We start from the raw sequence: 21,202 nt of genomic DNA, 5'->3' as shown, positions 1-21,202 counted from the left end.
TATAAAAGCCTGATATGCAAAGTGTCTCCTCAGGAATTTGACTGGGTGTTTGGTCACTCACTATGATGTGTGCTGACCAAGTGCGGAGTGAAGAGAGGCCCCAGCCAGCAGCCAGAAAGCTCCAATCAGCCAGGCCTAGGGACCCTACATGTTCACAAATTTCATGCACTGGGCCTCTAATAGAGCATAAAATTCTACCTAATTTCAATGGTATCTGTATACTTATTAAGATACGTGTAATACTTCTCAATAAAAAGGTTTTCAAAAAAGATGTAAATACTGACAATGACTCTTCTCTTGAGCTTGTTTTGATATACAAATACTTTTCTCACCCTACCTTATACAGTAAAAAATATAGACTACTAAAAAGATGAATCTGCTCTTTTGTTTATTTTTTAGTCCAACTAAATTTTATATTAGTTTGATATGAGGGATTAATGAACAGTTTATATAGCAATTTTTGTGTATAACTCAGATATTTTTATATTTTTAAAAATAAGTAAAATATGCAATGGAATTAAAATTCAACTGATACTTTAAATATCAATTAAAAGATGTAGATGTATAATTTAGTCAGAAAAATAATGAACTGAAAATTTGAAAAATCTGACTGGTTCTTTGCTTGTCCTGTAATTTAACCTAGTCACAAAATGACTAGAGGATTAAATTTTCATCTATAAAAATGAGCGATGTGGACTAAATGAGCTCTATATTTCTTTTATCTATAAAAAATTATATGAAGGTATATAAATTAATGAGAATAAATAATAGAGTTTTTTTCATTACTACACCTTTATACACATCCTACAATATGTTGTGTTGTTAATTATTGAGTGTTAAGTTCTAAGAACATGTGACTTTTCTATCATAGAGTAGAGTTAGGGTCAGCCTATGATATGAGAGTGGTAACTGGGCCTTCAGAAAGAATAGTACACCTGCAGAGGGTTGGAACAGGAAGTACAAAGTAAAGCTTTTTTTTTTTTTTTTTGCATCTAGTTAAAAATGATTTGCCTACTTGTTTGTTTGAAGATTATAAAGTACAAAGCTGTAAGACTATTGGGGAGAGAGGAAACAGAGTTGCTTGGACCATAGAAATTAAAAAAAGGGATGAAATCTTAGTCTTACTGGCCCCATCAACAAACTCGTCAAACTCAAAGGCTAACATGGACCAAATAAGCAAGGTTTAAGTTTATGTGGGCTACAAAAAAAAAAAAAAAAAAAAATTTTTCATAGAAATGTAGGTTTATTTTGATAAAGACATGCTGAATCCAAGGGCTGAAATAAACGAGTAATCATTAACAAAATGATAGAATATTTTAATAAAAATTTACATTAACTTACCAGACACTGAATAACTGCACAAATTAATAAGCATAATGCAAACAAAGCTATTTTTCTTGTTCTCTGAAAGTGAAATATTTTCTGTTGCTCACACCAAACAAATCAGTCCAAGACTAATGGTGTGGCAATCGGCTGTAAAATATTCACTGCTAGTATTAGTGGAGAAACCATGTGCCTGAGCATAAGGCATGTAAGGGAAATGAATGCAACACGATTATAGTAATCAGTCATTAGCGAACATTTTAGTTCATTATTAAGAATTATATATAACAGGATATTGTAAAAATTAAGTTATGCAATTTTTAAAATGTTTCTTACCATTATATGACTGGGCCGCAAATACTCCATGTGGGTTGCATGTGGCCCATGGGCCTCGAGTTTGACATGCTTGGTGTAGAATTTGTTTAATAAAAGAATATAGAATGAAGTAATTAAGCACAAAACTAGCTAGATTTGGGAGGATACTGGTCAGATAATTAGGAGTTTGGCGTTTTTGTACATATTTTTATCAAGAGATTGTCAATGTATGTCCTTTTGAAGTTATTTAAGTAATTGTAAATAGATTTGTATGAGTAGGTGATAATTAAATGGCTTAAAATTTTGTATTGCCCTGCTACTTCATATACTACATATATTCTGTAGATAGATTCAAAGAACAGATTGGTTGAAGGTTGCTAGATAGGAGAGGACTTGAGGGGATGAGTGGAAATGGTGAAAGGGATGAAATACAAACTGCCAGTTACAGAAATAGTTACTGGGATGTAAAGCACAGCATAGGGAATCTAGTCAGTAGCATTGTAATAACTATGGTGTTAGATGGGAACTAGACTATTCAGAGTGATCACTTTGTAAGTTATAGAAATTTCTGGTCACTATGTTGTACTAACATAATATTTATGTCAACTATAATTGAAAATAAATTAAAAAGACAAGAATAGTGTGTTTGGAAAGTCTGTGTGCCTAGAGTTGAGGATGTAATTAAGCACTGTCATCTCTCAAATTTTTTTTTGTTTTGAACCTTGTCAATACTTAATGATTCTAATTTTTCCCCAACCCCCTTTACTCTGTTCCTTGTTTGCCGTTTTTTGCTCCTTTCCTTTTTTTTAAAAAAAAAATGCTATATAACTACTTTTCTTTCTTGCATACTAATTTATGTGTACATTTTATTTCCTTTGCACATAAGTCTTTTTAGGATAAGTAGCCTGCCATATTAGTGTCTTTTATATGCTCCAGGTGGGGTTGCCAGATAAAGTACAGGATGCCCAGTTAACTTTATAAACATTGAACAATTTTTTTTTTTGTACATGTTCCATTTGCTAAATTTGGCAACCCAAGTCCTGTGCATTGTACAGAGTGGGTGCTCGATAATTAATTATTTAGTGAATGAATTTAAGTTGGAGTCTGAAGTTACCCTATGATATTGGCAGAGTATTTTCATTCTTAGTTCTACAGATGAAAAATTCCTGAAGTTCATGGGCTTTAAATGCTTTTCCCAAGTTCACATAATTACTAAATTGTACAGTCTTGGCCAAGAGGAGTGTTTTTACTTTTATAAAGCTAGTGCTTCTTTGATTAGGTTGCATGTATTCTGAAGGATAACATGTTTAGTTAGACTACCAAGTTTTTAAATTCTGTTTTATGGGAACCAGATTGAAAGTATTGAATAATAAGTACTCAGTTAAGGTCATTAAAAGGTTCTGACTTTAAGGAAAACAATGCCTGATGAAACTATTTTAGTGATTGATATACTGTTATAAACAAGTTATAAGAAAATGATGTTGCCCTAGTCCAGTGGTTGGCAAACTCACTAGTCAACAGAGCCAAATATCAACAGTACAATGATTGAAATTTCTTTTGAGAGCCAAGTTTTTTAAACTTAAACTTCTTCTAATGCCACTTCTTCAAAATAGACTCGCTGTGGTATTTTGTGGAAGAGCCACACTCAAGGGGCCAAAGAGCTGCATGTGGCTCGTGAGCTACAGTTTGCCGACCACTGTACTAGCCAGTTTGGCTCTGTGGATAGAGCTTTGGCCTGCGGGCTGAAGGATCCCAGGTTCGATAAAGGTCAAGGGCATATGCCTGGGTTTCGGGCTCGATCTCCAGTAGGCGTGCAGGAGGCAGCCAATCAATGATTCTCTGTCATCATTCATTGATGTTTCTATATCTCCCTCTCACTTCCTCTCTGAAATCAATAAAAATATATTTTTTTTTAAAAAAGAAAGAAAATTATGTTGACCCTGGCTGGTGTAGCTCAGGGGATAGAAGGGTCTCCGTTTCAGTTTCAGTTTCAATTCCGGTCAAGGGCATGTATCTTGGTTGCAGGCACCATCCCTGGCCTGGTCAAGAGTGTAAGGGAGGCAACAGATCAATGTGTCTCATATCAATATTTCTCTCTGTGTGTCTCCCCCACTCCCTTTTACTCTCTCTAAAAATCATTGAAAAAATATCCTTGGATGAGGATTAATAAAAATAAATAAATAAATAAAAAGATTTCAATATGTATTAACAAATGGCCTTAAAAAAAGAAAATGATGTCAAAGGAGACATTATTCAAGGGCCTGTCATAATTATATCTTAAGGGAAATGAAAGTTTGAATCCTTTTTCATACAGCAGAGGGAGACAGTGTTAAAATATTGAAAATAAAATCTTTCTCTGGGTTACTGAGAATTACTTAATGGCACTAAGAGGGAAAGGTAGTGAACTAATTGCTTTTCAGATGACTTGAATCTTTTATGTGAATTGTGAAAAGGATGCATTTTACTCAGAAGAATTTGCTTAAAAATAGAGATTCTGTAAACTCTGGGCTTAAAAGAGCTTTTTTGCTTTTGAAAATTTTGTCTTTTCTTTCAGATTGAATGAATGTTGCATATTCATGTATAACTATTGGTTAAATATTACTAATTCAAGTGAAAAATTAATATAATTTGCAATGAAAATAAGAACTAGAACACTTTATTTTTAAAACATTTTTATTGATTTCAAGAGAAAGGGGAAGAGAGAAAGAGATAGAAACATCAATAATGAGAGAGAATCATTGATTGGCTGCCTCCCTCATGCCCTCTACTGGGGATGGAGCATGCAACCCAGGCATATGCCCTTGACTGGAATCAAACCCAGGACCCTTCAGTCCACAGGCCGATGCTCTATCCACTGAGCCAAAGCGGATAGGCAAGAGCTAGAACTCTTAAATTAATGAAATAGCATTTATTAACTAAATATTTTACAGTGTAATATTTAATGTTTTTCCAAGTCAGAATTCAATATTTTCCAGTATCTCTGATAATTTTTCTACCTTTTACTGAACACCAGCTTTCATTTATCTGCCTATTAATTGAATTTTCTTTATTAAGAAATTGTAATGTTCTTTTGTTCTGTCTTGTTAATTTCACGACAATAGTCTCTGGTCACAACCACAGGATTATAACTTCAATGACAGCAATGCTGTGAAATAATTTTAAAGATTAATACTCATTCCCTCTAAGTAAAAAATTAAGATTCCCAGTATCTTTTGGAATGAATTTTCCCTTGTGGAAATGTTTCTGTATTCCTATTTTAGTCAAAGTAATTTCTCTGTATTATATCAACATAAAATATAATGGCTTTTAACTAGAAACATGGGAAATGAAAATGTGTGTCTTTAATTAGAGACAAATAGCTCCCTTCTCCCTTCTTAACCCACTAAAATTTGACAAGTTTCAGAGTGAATTTTTTAATATTCATAGAATCCTAATGATGATGGGATGGAGTGGCTGTGTCTAGGACTGCTACTGCTTTTTGGTTGTTATTTTTTGTTAATCCTCACCCAAGGTATTTTTCCATTGATTTTTAGGGTAAGTGGGGAAGGGAAAGGCCAAGAGAAACATCAGTATGTGAAACACATTAATTGGTTGCTTCCTACAAGAGCCCCAGGGCCTGGGCTGGGGAGGAACCTGCAACCTAGGTACATGGCCTTGACCGGAATCCAAGCCTGGACTCATGGTCAGCAGGCCTACTGCGCTCTATCCACTGAGCCAAAACAGCTAGGGCAGCTACTCCTTTTTTAATATACAGAGGTGGTTTTTTTTTACTACAGTGGTGGTGATAATAGTGAGGGTTTTTTTTTTGTTGTTGTTGTTTAATAACATTAGTTGCTGGTGTTTTCAAATTAAAGATCTTGGTGTGTATTCTTGCCACTTTAATGTATACTTATATATTTTTAATGAAAAGGATTTTATTATGCATACTATCTGTAGCTATTTTTTTAAACTTAGCCATGCATTAATATTATTTTTACTAAAATAAAAATGCAGGTACAGTAGAACCTCAGTTCTTGGACCTGAAGACTGTTTGAGAAGCGATTTGTTTGAAAGCCAAATCATTTTTTCCCCATTAGAAATAATCCCTTCCAGACCCCCAAATGATTCCGTTTTAACCTTATATACATACAGTACATGTCTAATGTACTGTTTAATCTATAAATTAATACTGCTTTTCTTAAATTTATTGAACCACCCCTTGCTAGCCTTAAGCACATTTTTCATTTCTGTCACTGCCTCTGAAATGCTATTACTGGCTAACTGCTTTTCATTTATCCCACCAACAGCAGTTTTTCTGCTTATTCAATTGCCTGTGACTGGTGTTTTGTGAGCACTTTTACACCATTAGCAAAATTAGCACTCTTGATGGCCTCTCTGTGTTTATAAAATTGTTCTAATCCTCGATTTCCCCAGCAACAGAAGCATTTTCTCTCTTGTTTGTTGCCTGAGATACATTTTTTGTCCTGATGAGGTATCCGCACAAAAGGTTGTCAGGTGCAAAACAGAAGTTTTGGTCAGCTGAGACATTTTCTTTGTGAACAACTTGGTCGAGAACTGAATTGTTCAAGATGGAGGACATTCAAGAAATGAGTTTTGACTTTTTTTCATGCCCTTAAATATTCTGTGGCAAAGTATTCATTGTATACATTCACTGTAGCTTATTTAGCCAGTCTCCTATTGTGTGAACTGTGGAGAATTATGGTAGACTAGGAGCCCACATGGCACTGCCCACCCTCAAGTTGCTGGTCTGGCCCTGCCTCCCTCCCCGGGCCCTGCAGCAGCCGTGGCCTCTGCTGATCAGGTCCTCCCCCAGTGCAGGCATGTGGAGCCCCTGCCACCCCACCCCCGATGCTGCCCATGCAAACTCCTCCTGTCTGGTTGATCCCTTACACTGCATCCCGGTTAATTAGCATATTTCTCTATTTTATATATATGTACATATATAAAATATAGCATGTAGATAGATAACTTTTGACAGCTGTGTATTTTAAAAAAAAATTATTTTATTGATTTTTTACAGAGAGGAAGGGAGAGGGATAGAGAGTTAGAAACATTGATCAGCTGCCTCCTGCACACCCCTATGGGGATCTGCCTGCAACCAAGGTACATGCCCTTGACCGGAATCGAACCTGGGACCTTTCAGTCCTCAGGCCGATGCTCTATCCACTGAGCCAAACTGGTTATGGTGACAGCTGTGTATTAACCAATGCAATCCTCACAATTTATTGCGTAGTATAGTATTTATCACCAATTTACAGGTATGGAAACTGAACCCAGAGATAGTAAATATACACAGATGTTTTAGTAATGATGATAAAGAGATTGATAGAGAATTCAAGTTATTTGCCAGACACAGTGCTATTTTCTTTTCATTTGTGGTCTCATTTATCCTCAAAAGAATCCTAATGAAATAGGGCCTCTTAATCCTGTTGTTCTGGAGGAAGTGAGGCTCAGTGAAATTAGTTACTTGCTCAGGGTCATATATCCAACAAGTTGCACTTCTGGTGACTTTTTTTTATAAATACGTAGAGGCCTAGTGCACAAAATTCGTGCACAGGTAGGACCCTTCCCCAGCTGCTGGCTGCTGGCTGGGGCCTTTCTTTGCGCTGTCCCCTGATGGTCAGTGCATATAACAGCAAGTGATTGAACATAACAATTATTGTCTTGTTTTCAACCTCTGCTTATTTGTGAGGAAATAAGTAAAACTTCTAACAGTAAAAGACACTTTCAGCAAATAGTTTATATCTTTTGGTTCCCTCATCTCTAAAATTTGTATAGTAAGCTTTTATAGGATTGTTACATTGAGTGAGATGATATATGTGAAGTACTCAGGGAAATAAAATAAGTGCTCAATAAATATTACTACTATTATTATCCTAATTAGATTTTTATTCAAGTTATGGAAGCAGTAGATGCATGTCATAGAAAATTCAGAAAAATACAAAGGAAATGAGAAAGTAATCACTTGGTCTTTCTACTGATGAAATTTTAACATACTTCCTTCCAGACAGTTAGATATTTTCCAGTTCTTAGGTCTGTCACTACAGATGATAACTGCAGTACTGGACATTTTTGTTAATGGGAAATGTCTTCTGATTGATTTTTTTAAAAAGAACAGAGGCTGTGACCTTTTGTACTAGCATAGTGCCTAGCTTAGAGTAGGCACTCAGTATTTGAATTGAGCTATTAGAACTTTGGAGATTTTCACTTTCCCTTTATTCATTATCATCTATTGCATAAAAAAATAATTATAAAATTATTTGAGTGTGAAAGTAAAGAAGCCAGATGCGCACTTTGTCTCAGGGAGGCTGAGCTACTCTGTTATCAGACTAAGGAGTTTGATACAGTAATTAAATGTGCGAAGAGCTGAGTAAGAAAATATTGGGAAAATTGCATTCTGAATATTAGGGGAACAATTACTTAGCAAACAATAGTTTGTCATAAAAAAGTAATACATTAGCAAACTGCACAGCTCTCTATGTCCGGGAAAGACCCCTTAACTGTCAATCTGTAGCATTAAGTGGAACCTTACTTAGCACTTTTTAAGAAGCGTGGTGCCTGGTTACCCCATAGGGTAATGGCTTCTCTTTAAATCTTAAGTTCCTTTCATTGGAAAAAATTAAACACTCTGCTGTGCAAAGAAGACCTTAGAGGTGGGTGATAGTACACATAGAAAATTGAAAATCCATAGCAGTAGGAATTCTTATTAGTAACCTGTGAATATTGCTTTGGGATATTATGCATTGAAAGCCTTCCCTGTGCATATGAGAGCAACATTCAAGCACAATACCAAAATTTTAAGTTAACTTTTAAGTTATTTTTTTCAATTTTTATTTATGTATATAAATAGGAGGAATACACTTCGTGAATATTTTGGTAAAATATTAAAAATGTAAGCCATGGACATTGAGAAAATCTAGATGTAAAGAATGTCACATTTCAGGTGATTGGAATAAAATGTTAATTATATTCAACAAAGTCTGAGAGCTTTTCTCCATTGTTGTAGGAGAGAAAAATAATAAATCATAAATTTAACTTTTGGTGCAGTAGAGTCCAACAGATCCTAAGACACTGATGCCTAAAATATTAGAAAATTTTAAATGATAACAAAGTATTGGAAATCTGCATCATCTTCATCTTGTGTACAAACATGAAACTGGTTCAGTAAGTAACTAAACTTCCTTCTGGACCATGAACATAAATTAGCAAGTTTTACATTCCTTACTAGTTTATAGTAAAAATTAGATGTTTATATTCTTCACTTGATTATAAGGTCCTTTAAGGATTACTCAATTTCTTCTGTTCTCCTACAATGTGCAATATTATGTTTCTCATGTTGTACAAGTTTGACAAATGCTTCTAACTGATTAATTGAATTCATGTAGTTTGCAAGTGGGGTTGTATCAAACATAATAGATTCCTTTCAAATGTGCTACATACATGGACATTGCTATTATTTCTGAGGGACCATAGAATAATCTCCCCTAAAATGCTCATCAAAGTTATATTTAGTAGTTTTTTTTCTTCTGATTATAGAGCTAATTTATTATTATTTTTAATATATTTTATTGATTTTTCACAGAGAGGAAGGGAGAGAGATAAAGAGCCAGAAACGTCGATGAGAGAGAAACATCGGCCAGCTGCCTCCTGCACGCCCCCTACCAGGGATGTGCCCGCAACCCACGTACATGCCCCTGAACGGAATCGAACCTGGGACCCTTCATTCTGTAGACCGGCACTCTACCACTGAGCCAAACTGGTTTCGGCAAAGCTAATTTATTATTGAAAATTTATCAGGAAAATATTTAAAAATATAAAGAAGAAAATAATGTCACTTGTAATTCCATTACTCAGAGGTCTGCTAACATTTTGTACTAATATTTTGTATTTTTCAGATTTTTTTTAATACATTCATGAGTGTATACATATTTATTTACTGTTCATTGAGGTAGAGGTATAATTGACATATATTAGTTTCAGATGTATAATGTCTTTGGTATTTGTTTATATTACAAAATGATCACCACTGTAAGTCTAGTTAATATACATTACCTCATATGTTACAAACGTTTTTCCTTTTTGAAAAATAGTTTTTTTGAATTCTTCCCCCTTTAATTCTTTATTGTTTAAAGCAGCTGTCGCCAACCAGTGATTGGAGAGGTCCAAAAGGTTGGGACTGCTGGTTTAAAGTATTAAATATATCTCCTTTTCCCCCCATTGACCTCTCCCTGGCACTCCCACTCCTCAGCACATGCCCTCACCCCCCTAGTGTCTGTCATTGGTTATGCTTATATGCATGTGTACAAGTCCTTTGATTGATCACTCCCCCCCACACACACACACCCCTTTCTCTCCCCACCCTCCCACCTTCTTCCTGTGGTTATTTGCGCCCCCCCCCCCCCCCCCCAATATTAGTGGTCCGGTTCACTAAATTTGTGCACGGGGGTGAGGGAGGTGTCCCTCAGTCCAGCCTGCACCCTCTCCAATCTGGGACATTTCCTCTTGCAATCCGGGACTGCTGGCTCATACCGCTCACCTGCCTACCTGCCTGGTTGTCCCTAACCACTCTGCCTGCCAGCCTGCTCGCCCCCAACTGCCCCCACACCGGCCTTCTCACCGCTAGTTGCCCTCCCTTGCTGGCCTCATTGCCCCCCTCAGCAGCCTGATCACCCCAAACTGCCCCCCCCCAGCTTGCCCCCAACTGCGCCCCCCCCCCTCGCCGACCTGATCACCCCCAACTGCACTCCCCTGCTGGCCTGATCACCCCCAACTTCTCCACCTGCCAGCCTGCTCATTCCCTACTGTGCCCTCTTCCCCCCACCCCCCCACTGGCCTGCTTGGCCCCACCTGACACCCTCTTTCTGGCCTGCTCACTAACTGCTCCCCCACTGGTCTACTCACCGTCAGCTTCCCCCACCGCCAGCATGATCATCCCCAACTGCCCTCCCTTCCTGGCCTGATCGCCCCTAACTGCCTCTGCCTTGGCCCTGCCACTGTGGCTTTGTCTGGGTGGTGGCTATGGAGCCAGCTGGGGCGACTGAGCCAAGCCTTTGTCTCCCGTCCGCTCTCCTCCCACTCGCATCGGCCAGTTCCATGGCTCCAACCAGCACCACCATCTCTGTTGTGTCAATTTGCACGTTCACTTTTTATTGGCTGTGGGCACTGCCATATTTATCATGAAGTGATGGTTAATTTGCATTTTACTTTTATTAGGATGAATTTTTGGAGTTTTTTTCTAGGTCTGTGAAATATGCTGTTGGTATTTTAATGGGGATTGCATTGAATCTAGATTGCTTTGGGTAGTATGGAAATTTTAATGATGTTGAGTCTACCAATCCACGAAGACAATATATTCTTCCATTTATGTCTTCCTCTATCTCTTTTTTCAATGTCCTGTAGTTTTCCGAGTACAGGTATTTTACCTCCTTTGTTAAGTTTATTCCTAGGTATCTTAATTTTTTGTTGTAATGGTAAATGGGATTTTTTTTTAGCTTCTCTTTTTGTGAGCTCATTGTTGGTATATAAAAAAGCCATAGGTTTCTGGGTGTTAATTTTGTATCCTACTACATTGCTAAATTCATTTATTAAGTCTAGTAGTTTTTTAATGGAATCTTTAATGTTTTCTGTGTACAATATCATATCATCTGTGAATAATTACAGTTCTACTTTTCCAATTTGGATGCCTTTTATTTCTTCTTGTCTGATCGCAATGGCTAGCTCTTCCAATACTATGTCTAACATGAGTGGTGAAAATGGGCATGCATCCCTGTTCTTAAGGGAAATGGTTTTAGTTTTGCCCATTGACTATGATATTAGCTGTAGGTGTGTCATATAAGGCTTTTATTATGTTGAGGTATGATCCCTCTGTTCCCACTTTGCTGAGAGTTTTTATCAAGAAAGGGTGTTGGATTTTGTCAAATGCTTTTTTTACATCAATTGATATGATTATGTGATTTTTATCTCTCAATTTGTTTATGTGATGTATCACATTTATTCATTTTACGGATATTGTACCATCGTTGCATCCCCGGAATAAATCCTACTTGGTCATGGTGTATGATCTTTCTAATGTAATGCTGGATCGATTTGCTAGAATTTTGTTGAGGATTTTAGCATCTATGTTCATGAGGGATATTGGCCTGTAATTCTCTTTCTTTGTAGTGTCTTTATCTGGTTTTGGGATTAGGGTAATGTTGGCTTCATAGAGCTTAGAAGTGTTCCTTTTGAATTTTTTGGAGTAGTCTGAGGAAGATAGGTTTTAGTTCTTTGACTATGTGGTAAAACCCCTGTGAAGCAGTCTTGCCCAGGGCTTATGTTTGCTGGAAGTTTTTTGATTACTGCTTCAATTTCCTCCATAGTTATAGGCTTGTTCACATTTTTTTTTATTCTTCCTGATTGAGTTTTGAATGGTCATATTTTTTCTAGGAATATATCCATTTTCTCTAGGTTAAGTTTGTTGCGATAGAGTTGCTCATATATATATATTATATATATTTTACAATCCTTTGTATTTATGTGGGGTCTGTTGTTATTTCACCTCTTTCATGTCTGATTTTGTTTATTTGGATCCTCTCTCTTTGCTTCTTGGTGAGCCTGGCTAGAGGTTCATCAATTTTGTTTATTCTTTCAAAGAACCAACTCTTGGTTTTATTGTTTTCTGTTGTTGTTTTTTTTTTTTTTTTTTTTTCTATTTATTCTAAGGATTCCCAAGATCTTAGATACCTTTTCTACACTAACAACTGAATTGGGGAATCAGTTTCACCTGTTCTATACCAGTTTTTATCTATTTACTTTTATTTTCTCTGAATTACTCATGTTTTCAGGTAGTTTCCCATATTAGGCCTTCTTGTCCAAGTACAAACATTGCCCACATATACAAACAACTTTTTACACACTGTTAATGACATGAGAAGCTTGGGAACATTGTCTCTCAACTATGTTTTAGAGTTTAATGCTACATTTCAGTGAAGTGTAAGGCTTTCCAAAGCTACTAAAATGTGCTTATTTCTCCAATTCAAGGATATTCTGCCTTGTATGAAACACATAACAGTTCTAGGCTTTTATAGTAAATAATAGAGGTTTCATACATGGTTTCATGTGCTCTAATCTCCAAGGATTTCCTGTATCTTAGATACGTTTTCTACACTAACAACTGACTTGGAAAAGTGTGTTCTACATGTTCTACGCATGTTCTCATCTACTTACTGTTTTTTTTTTTTGTTTTTTTTTAGATTCTGCTTTTATTTATTTTTTATTTTTTTATTTTATTTTATTTTATTTTATTTTTTTTAAAATATATTTTATTGATTTTTTTTTGCCCCCCTCCCTCCCTCCCACACATCCCCTCCCTCCCCAGAGTTTTGTGTCCATTGGTTGCACTTATATGCATGTATACAAGTCCTTCGTTGATCTATTATCTCCCCCAGATCTTCCTCCCCTCCCCACTGTATCTGCTCTGATCTTTTATTATTTCTCCTTTCTGCTCACTCTGGACTATCTTTCTTGCTCTCTTTCTAATTCTTTAAGTTGTAGAGTTAGATAATTTATTATCAGTTTTTCTTTCTTGTTTTTTTGAGATAGGCCTGTAATGCTATGAACTTCCCTCTCAGGACTGCTTTTACTGTTCCCCATAGATTTTGGATTGTTGTGTTTTCATTGTCATTTGTTTTCAGGATGTTTTCTTTTTTCCTTCTTTGATCTCTTTGGTAACTCAATCATCTTATCTAATAAAGAGGGAATATGTGACCATTACAATGTATGTGACCATTACAGCATGGCTGCGCCCACAGCGGAGGCAGGGATTCCATAACACAAGATGGCTGCGCCCACAGCAGAGGCCAAGTTCCCATAATGAGTCTTTTTTATTTTTTTTAAATATATTTTATTGATTTTTCAGAGAGGAAGAGAGAGGGATAGAGAGTTAGAAACATCGATGAGAGAGAATCATCGACCAGCTGCCTCCTGCACACCCCCCACTGGGGATGTGCCCGCAACCAAGGTACATGCCCTTGACCGGAATTGAACCCGGGACCTTTCAGTCCGCAGGCCGACGCTCTATCCACTGAGCCAAACCGGTCCAGGCCCATAATGAGTCTTAATGAGCAATCAGCAGAGACCTGAGGCAAGGCAGGGGACCTGAGGCTTCGTGCCCCCCCTCCCATGGGGCTTGGCAGAGGCCCTCAGGCTGCACCCCTTTACCTGGTGCCAGGCTGGGGGACATCAAGCCACACCCCCACCCCGGCACCAGGTTGGGGAACCTCAGGCCATGCCTTCCACCTGGCAGGGCTTAATGGGGTACCGCAGGTTGCTGCACCCACCCAGGCGCTGGGCCCGGGGACCTCAGTTTGCACCCTCCGCCCAGCACCGGGCCAGGGAACCTAAGGCCACACTCCATGCCCCGGGTGATGGGACCTGAGGCTGCACCCCCTCCACCTGGCAGGGCTTGACAGGGGACCTCAGTCCATGCCCCTCCCTCCCCGCCCAGCGGGGCTTGATGGGGACCTAAAGGCGAGCCCCCTGCCCTAGCCTGGCCTGGCCTGGGGAACCTTAGGCTGCATACCCTGCCCCGGGCTGAGGGACCTGAGGCTGCGCGCCCCCTGCCCTCCCCCCGCCCTGGTGCCGGGGGCCAGGCGACCTGAAGCTGTACCCCCCACTTGATGGGGCTGGCCAGTTCTGGATCTTGTGCGATTTTGAGGCCCACGTGGGTGTGCAGGGCCTTGACTCTGATTCACATGGCGCGCCCCAGACAGGAGGAAGATTTTCATATACATTTTACTAATTTTCTTTCATCTCTGACACTTCTATTATAGAGAAAGGGCAAATAGCAATATTAAAATATTTCCTCTAATTCCCTTTTAATGTGCATGAATTTTGTGCATCGGGTCACTAGTTGTTTAACAACATGCTATTTAGCCACAAGTGTTTACATTTTTTATTGTAGTTCATTTTTAATATTATGTCATTGTGATCTGAGAAGATGTTTGATATGATTTCAGTCTTCTTGAATTTGAAGAGACTTTGCCTGTGACCCAATATGTGGTCTTTGAAAATGTTCCATGTGCACTTGAGAAGAATGTATAGTCTGTACCTGGGTTGAAATGTTCTGAAGATGTCAATTAAGTCCATCTGATCTACTGAGTTGTTTAGGATTGTTGTTTCTTTGTTGATTTTTTGTCTAGAGGATTTATCCAATGATGTCAAAGGGGTATTAAAGTCCCTTACTATGATTGTATTGCTGTCAATCTCTCTTTTGATATCTTCCAGAAGTTTTTATGTTTTTGTGTGCTCCTGCATTGGGTACATATATGTTTATCAGAGTTATATGCTCTTGTATCGATCCTTTTATTTTTATGAAGTGGCTTTATCTCTTGTTATGGCCTTCACTTTGAGGTCTATTTTGCCAGATATAAGTATTGCTACCCCAGCTTATTTTTCATTTCCATTTGCCTGAAATATATTTTTGCATCCCTTCACTTTCAGTCTGTGTGAGTCCCTTGTTCTGAGGTGGGTCTCTTGTAGACAGCATATATATGGGTCATGTTTTCTTATCCATTCAGCCACTCGATGTCTTTTGATTGGAACATTTAATCCATTTACGTTTAAGGTTATTATTGATAGGTATTTGTTTGTAGCCATTTTTATTCTTTATACCTGTGTTCTTCCTTTCCTTTCTATTTCTTCTTTAGTATTTCTTGCATTGCTGGCTTGGTAGTGACAAACTCCCTTAGTTTTTGTTTTTGTTTTTGTTTTGTTTTGTTTTGTTTTTTTATCTGCAAAGCTCCTGATTTCCCCTTCAATTTTGAATGATTGCCTTGCTGGATAGAGTATTCTTGGATTTAGTTCCTTGCTTTGAATCCCTTGGTATACTTCCTTACATTCCCTTCTGGCCTGGTGTGTTTCTCTTGAGAAATCATTTGATAATCTAATGGGAGATCCCTTGTAGGTAACTCTCTTTCTCTCTCTTGCAGGCTTTAAGATTCTTTCTTTGTTGTTAACGTTTGCCATTGTAATTACGATGTGTCTTGGTGTGGGTCATTTTGGGTTCTTCTTGTTTGGGACTCTGTGCTTGTGTGACTTTTGTCTTTCCCAAATCAGAGAAGCTTTCTGTCATTTCTTTTCTTTTTTCTTTTAAAAAAATATATTTTATTGATTTTTTTACAGAGAGGAAGAGAGAGGGATAGAGAGTTAGAAACATCGATGAGAGAGAATCATCGATCAGCTGCCTCTTGCACACCCCCTACTGGAGATGTACCCACACCCAAGCTACATGCCCTTGACTGAAATTGAACCTGGGACCTTTCAGTTTGCAAATCAGTGCTCTATCCACTGAGCCAAACTGGTTTTGGCTGTCTTTATTTCTTCAAATAGGTTTTCTAATTCTTGCTCCTCTTCTTTTTTTAAAAAAAAAATTTTTCAATTGACTTTAGAGAGGAGGGGAGAGAGAGAAACATCAACAATGAGAGAATCATTGATCAGCTGCCTCCTGCACACTGGGGATCGAGCTCACAACCCTGGCATGTTCCCTTGACCATAATCAAACTCAGAACCCCTCAGTCCGCAGGCCAACACTCTATCCACTGAGCCAAACCAGGTAGGGTGTTGCTCCTCTTCTTGTCCTTCTGGTACCTCTATTATACGTATTTTTCTGTTTCATATTGTCCCAAAGTTCCTTTAGGCTCTCCACCTTTCTAAATTTTTTCTCCAGTTTCTATTCTGCTTGGGTGTGTTTTTCTGCCCTGTTTTCTTACTTGCTAACTCAGTCCTCTGCTTCTTCTAGTTTACTATTGAAACCTTCCAATGTGTTTTTTATTGTAGCCATAGTATTCTTCATTTCCTCTTGATTCTTAAGTAAGTTGTTGATTTTCTCATTCAGCCAGTTTAGGAACTATATAACCCTTACTCTGAATTCTTTTTCCATTTCATTTAATTCCTATTCTGGTGACTCCTCCTTTTCTTTCCTTTGGGGTTTTTTGTCTCCCCATTTTTGCTCTCAAGTGTCCAGGCATTGAGTTTCTTGGGGCCTGTGGCTGAAGCAATGGGCTTGGCGGAAGGGTCATGCATTCCAAGCCTCACCAGAGTGCCCAAGTGCCGGAGTTGTACATGTGGCCTATGCCTGAAGCTGCAAGTTGGTTGGAGGGAAGCGCACTCCGGGGCTCACAAGAGCCTGTGACCTGAGAGGCCTGAGTCCCGGGTCTGTGGGTCTGCAGTTGCGGTAGCATGTCTTTGGCCAGAGTGGCTACAGGGTCTGGGATGGTATCTAAGGCCAGTCTGGGTGGTGGTGAGTGTGGGCTTCCAGTCACAGCAGCTCTCCCCTTCAAGATGGCATGGTTTCTGAGCAAGAGCGGCTGCCCTGGGAATCCTTGCAGCAGTAGCAGGGGCTCCCCATCTACAATAGTAGAGTCCAGTCTGCCAACCCTCGAGTCTCTTGCAGGATGTAATTGCCCCTTATTCACACACACATCCTGCACACGTGCTCCTTCACTGCCATCCTGCTGGCCGCCATCTTGACTCCTCAAATTATTTTTGACTAAGATGAAAATAGAATTACTTGTTAATGGTTGCACTAAAAATATCTGAAATTGAATTGGTGGCCATTCTAGAATTATTTGCCAAATTAATAAAAGCAAGACTTAAACTTCATTTTTAAAACATCAGAAGTGAAGTAGCTGTAAAAAAGAATTAATAGCAAATTAGTTTCCCCAATCCCCTTTTATCTTTTAAAAAAGCTACTTTAAATGGTTTATTATGTGCAGCTATTTCAGTGAATGGATTAAGTATAATTTCAAATTCAGGTAAACGTTTCTCAGTTGAGTCAGGTTGTTACTACAAGCTTTGGCTGGCTTTATAAATGCCTCTCTGTTTGGACTGCACAATTAGTCAGTCAGGTTATAGTGGCTTTCAGTAGATGCTAGTACTAGCATGCTTTGCTCTTTGGGTACAACAAGGAGCCTTTTATAGATAGTGCTTAGCATGGTAACATGAGGTTCGAATATAGGGTGCCCTGTGGTGGATGCTAGTTAAGGATAGTGTTTATGTATATCCTGCTAGCCAGGTCTCCATTTCCAGATTATTTCCAAAAATTGAAGGAGTAAGATAGCAATTTTAAATTTTAGGATAATATTGATAACCTTTTTTTTTAGTACTACTGCTGTGTCCTTACTAGCTATTCAATTGCTATCCCTTTTAGGAAAATTTCAGCAATGACAACTTAAAATAACCAGAGTGCAATACTGTGCATGAGAAAATGTTGGTGAAATTTTACTTTATAAAAATGAATCATAGTTTATTTTATGGAATTCTAGAGATTCTTATGAAATAATTGTTTTTATTTATGTATAATTTAAACATATATATTAAATTTAGAATACTATAATTTTTGTTCCTTTCCCAGTGACATTTGTTTTATGTTTTCTCATGAAACAATTTTTTGCTACCTTTCTATTTTTTTAAAAAAAGTTAGATTATGCAGAAGCCACATTCCCTTCCATACCATCACTTTATGATTAAAATATTGAGGAGTATTTCTGCCAAAACCGGTTTGGCTCAGTGGATAGAGTGTCAGCCTGCGGACTGAAAGATCCCGGGTTTGATTCCGGTCAAGGGCATGTGCCTTGGCTGCGGGCGCGTCTCCAGTGGGGGGTGTGCAAGAGGCAACTGATTTCTAGCTCTCTATCCCTCTCTCTTCCTCTCTGTAAGAAAATCAATAAAATATATTTTAGAAAAAAAAATATTTAGGTGTATTTCTGTGATAAGTGTTTTGTTAAGGTATTTTATTTTTTTTTTAAACATTTGGGAAGTCTTTTTTTTTAAATATATTTTTTATTGATTTTACACAGAGAGGAATTGAGAGGGATAGAGAGTTAGAAACGTCAATGAGAGAGAAACATCGACCAGCTGCCTCTTGCACACACACACACACACACACACACACACACACACCACTGGGGATGTGCCCGCAACCAATGTACATGCCCTTGACTGGAATTGAACCCGGGACCTTTCAGTCCCCAGGCCGACGCTCTTCCACTGAGCCAAACCGGCTTCGGCTGTTAAGGTATTTTAAAATGCATACTACTTTAAGGATTCGCACACTAAATGCAGGTTGTAGAATGATTACCAGTAATTGCTAATTTAAATGATTCATCTCATCTAAAGGAGTCAGATAACTAAGGTGTGAATAGGCTTTTCTTTTTGTTAAATCTGCCTTTTTATAAACATGTTTTGTTTTTTTGTTTTTTTTAGAGAGGAAGGGAGATGGATAGAGAGAAACCTTGATGAAAGAGAAACATCTTCTATTGGCTGCCCCCTACTGGGAATTGAACCTGCAAACCAGGCATGTGCCCTGACCTGGAATTGAGTTGGTGACCTCTTGGCTCATGGTTGACACTCAAGCACTGAGCCACACCAGCTGGGCAAATTTTTTCTATTAATAAAAGTAATCTTTTTCTTATGAAAAAAATGCTAGTATAAAAAATCTAATTTGATTCTTTTGTTGTTGTTACTCTTCATCTGAGGATATATTTTTCTCCCACTGGTTTTTAAAGAGCGTGGTGAGGGGAGAGAGAGCGAGAGCGAGAGTGAGGGAGGGAGAAGGGGGGGGGGGGAGAGAGAAAGAGAGAGAGAAAGAAACATCAGTGCAAGAGAGACACATGGATTGATTGCCTCGCACATAAGCCCGTGACTGCAACCTCAGCCAACACTTTAACCACTGATCCAAACCTCCCATGGCTCTAATTTGATTATTTTATTAGATTCTTGTTGTTACTATTATTGTTATTTTAATCTAATTTGATTCTTAAACTGTTTGCATAATAATTATTACTGTTTACCATCACTATAAATGCTGATTTTTGCTAGGTTAAAAATGGGGGTGAGGGCACTAATTTGAATAAGGAAAAAGGGTAGATATAAGTGGTATGAGGGGTGTATGTTAGGGTAAGTGTAGATTTTAGGGACAAACCTTGGTTAGAGAGTAAAAGATGCCTTTAGAATAATGTTGACATTTTATTTGAATAAGTGACTTAAGTTTAGCTTTCAGGAGCTGTTCATAGTCTGCCTTACACATTTCCCCCCATCTATATTTTTCACTGCTCTAACATAAATGCTGGTCTTGAGGCAAATTGGTTTTCTCCCTATTCCCAGAAGCCCCTTCACACCTCATGGCTCCAATTTTAGGCTATTCTCTTTGCTTCTGGAGACCTACCCTGTCCACCATAGGAGATACTCCTTCCTCTCACAACTCTTCACAAGTACCCTGAAACCTTACCTGCTCACATACAGGTGTGATGTCTCCTGAGCTTTTAGAACATTTATTTGCCTCTTTAGTAACTTTCATGGAAGGTCAAGAGCAGGTCTTGAATATTTTAAAAAATCTCTTATATCCCTGAAAACTATACCTTGCTCATAGTGGGTGTTTAATAAGTATTGCATGAAAGATTGTGAAATGTTGATATTGTGTTATTTTTTATACAGTGGAATGAATTTTCTCCACTCCAAAACAGGTTAATGTATATGCAACTGTACTAATTCGTTTAGGACAGGGTTTCTTGGTGGTTGGCACTATTCTATTTTGGGCTGGATAGTTGTTGTGGGAATATTGTCTTGTATGGTTTAGCCTGCCCTACTCTCTCCTCACTAGATGTCAGTAGCACTCCTTATCCTCACCCCAGTTGTGAAGACCAACAGTGTCTCTTACATTAATTGTCAAATGTCTCTTGGGGTCCGTATGACTCCTGGTTGAGAACACTGCTTTAGAAGAAAAAAGCATAAGGATTTCAAGATTCTTCTTAATTATACTTTATAATGTGTGTATGTTTTTGAAGGGCTTTTAAGTAAAAACAAATGTTTCAAAATTCTTCAAATTTAACCTTATATAATTTAGGAAGCTATCTGAAGGACACTATTAATTTTTATAAAACTTTGATGACTTAAGATAATTGCATTTTTTGTGTCTATTTTACATTGAACGATGGATTTTATTTGGTGTTTTCTGCAGATTGAAATTAAAATGAAAAAGTCAGAGGCTGTGAGATGGGAAAAGCTAGAGCGAGAAGAAGAAGTGCCTAAGCCAAAACAGTTTGTAGCAGGTTTGTTTTCTGGCCTCGACGAGCTTTAAATTCAAATCGTGTTATATAGTTGAAATTAAATATTATAGTAATAACCTTTTTTTTTTTTTTTTCATTATTTATGTTCCCAATATAAGACATATCGAGTATCATAAGGTTGCTCTATAATGAATACAAATTGGCTTGTCTTATAAAGGTTCTGACTTCTTAAACTCTTAAGAGTACAAATGAATAGCAAAAACCTAGAGAAAATTTGAATTTATTGTTTACCTTGCAGTTTATGACATCAATCGGGGGTGTTTTTTGCATGTGTGTGTGTTGGCCTTTCCTATTTGTGCTTTTTTAGTTTTAAGTGGATTAGTAATTTACCGATATATTTTCTCCTCTTTCCTCTCCCTTATTTATTCCTTTCTATGCTGATATTGTCAACTCTAATTTTCTGGAATTTCAGAGATTTACTGAATAAAGTATTAATTTCACTATATTGTCTAATATAATGA

At 37.8% G+C, this 21,202-nt stretch overlaps 1 protein-coding gene across 1 annotated transcript in view; it reads left to right on the top strand.

Moving 5' to 3' along the window:
- The window catches only part of SUGT1 (SGT1 homolog, MIS12 kinetochore complex assembly cochaperone), a 59,058-nt gene that overhangs the window by 24,356 nt on the left and 13,500 nt on the right, over positions 1–21,202 (top strand). The window contains exon 11 of the mRNA XM_084876570.1: positions 20,633–20,723. Within this exon, the coding sequence (XP_084732696.1) occupies positions 20,633–20,723 (91 nt within the window). The remainder of the gene's footprint in view (positions 1–20,632; positions 20,724–21,202) is intronic.

The sequence above is a fragment of the Pipistrellus hanaki genome (genome assembly GCF_964339955.1).
Source record: "Pipistrellus hanaki genome assembly, chromosome: 3".
Taxonomy (NCBI): domain Eukaryota; kingdom Metazoa; phylum Chordata; class Mammalia; order Chiroptera; family Vespertilionidae; genus Pipistrellus; species Pipistrellus hanaki.
Note: the sequence above shows the minus strand (reverse complement) of the source record. Positions and strands in the feature narration are given on the sequence as shown.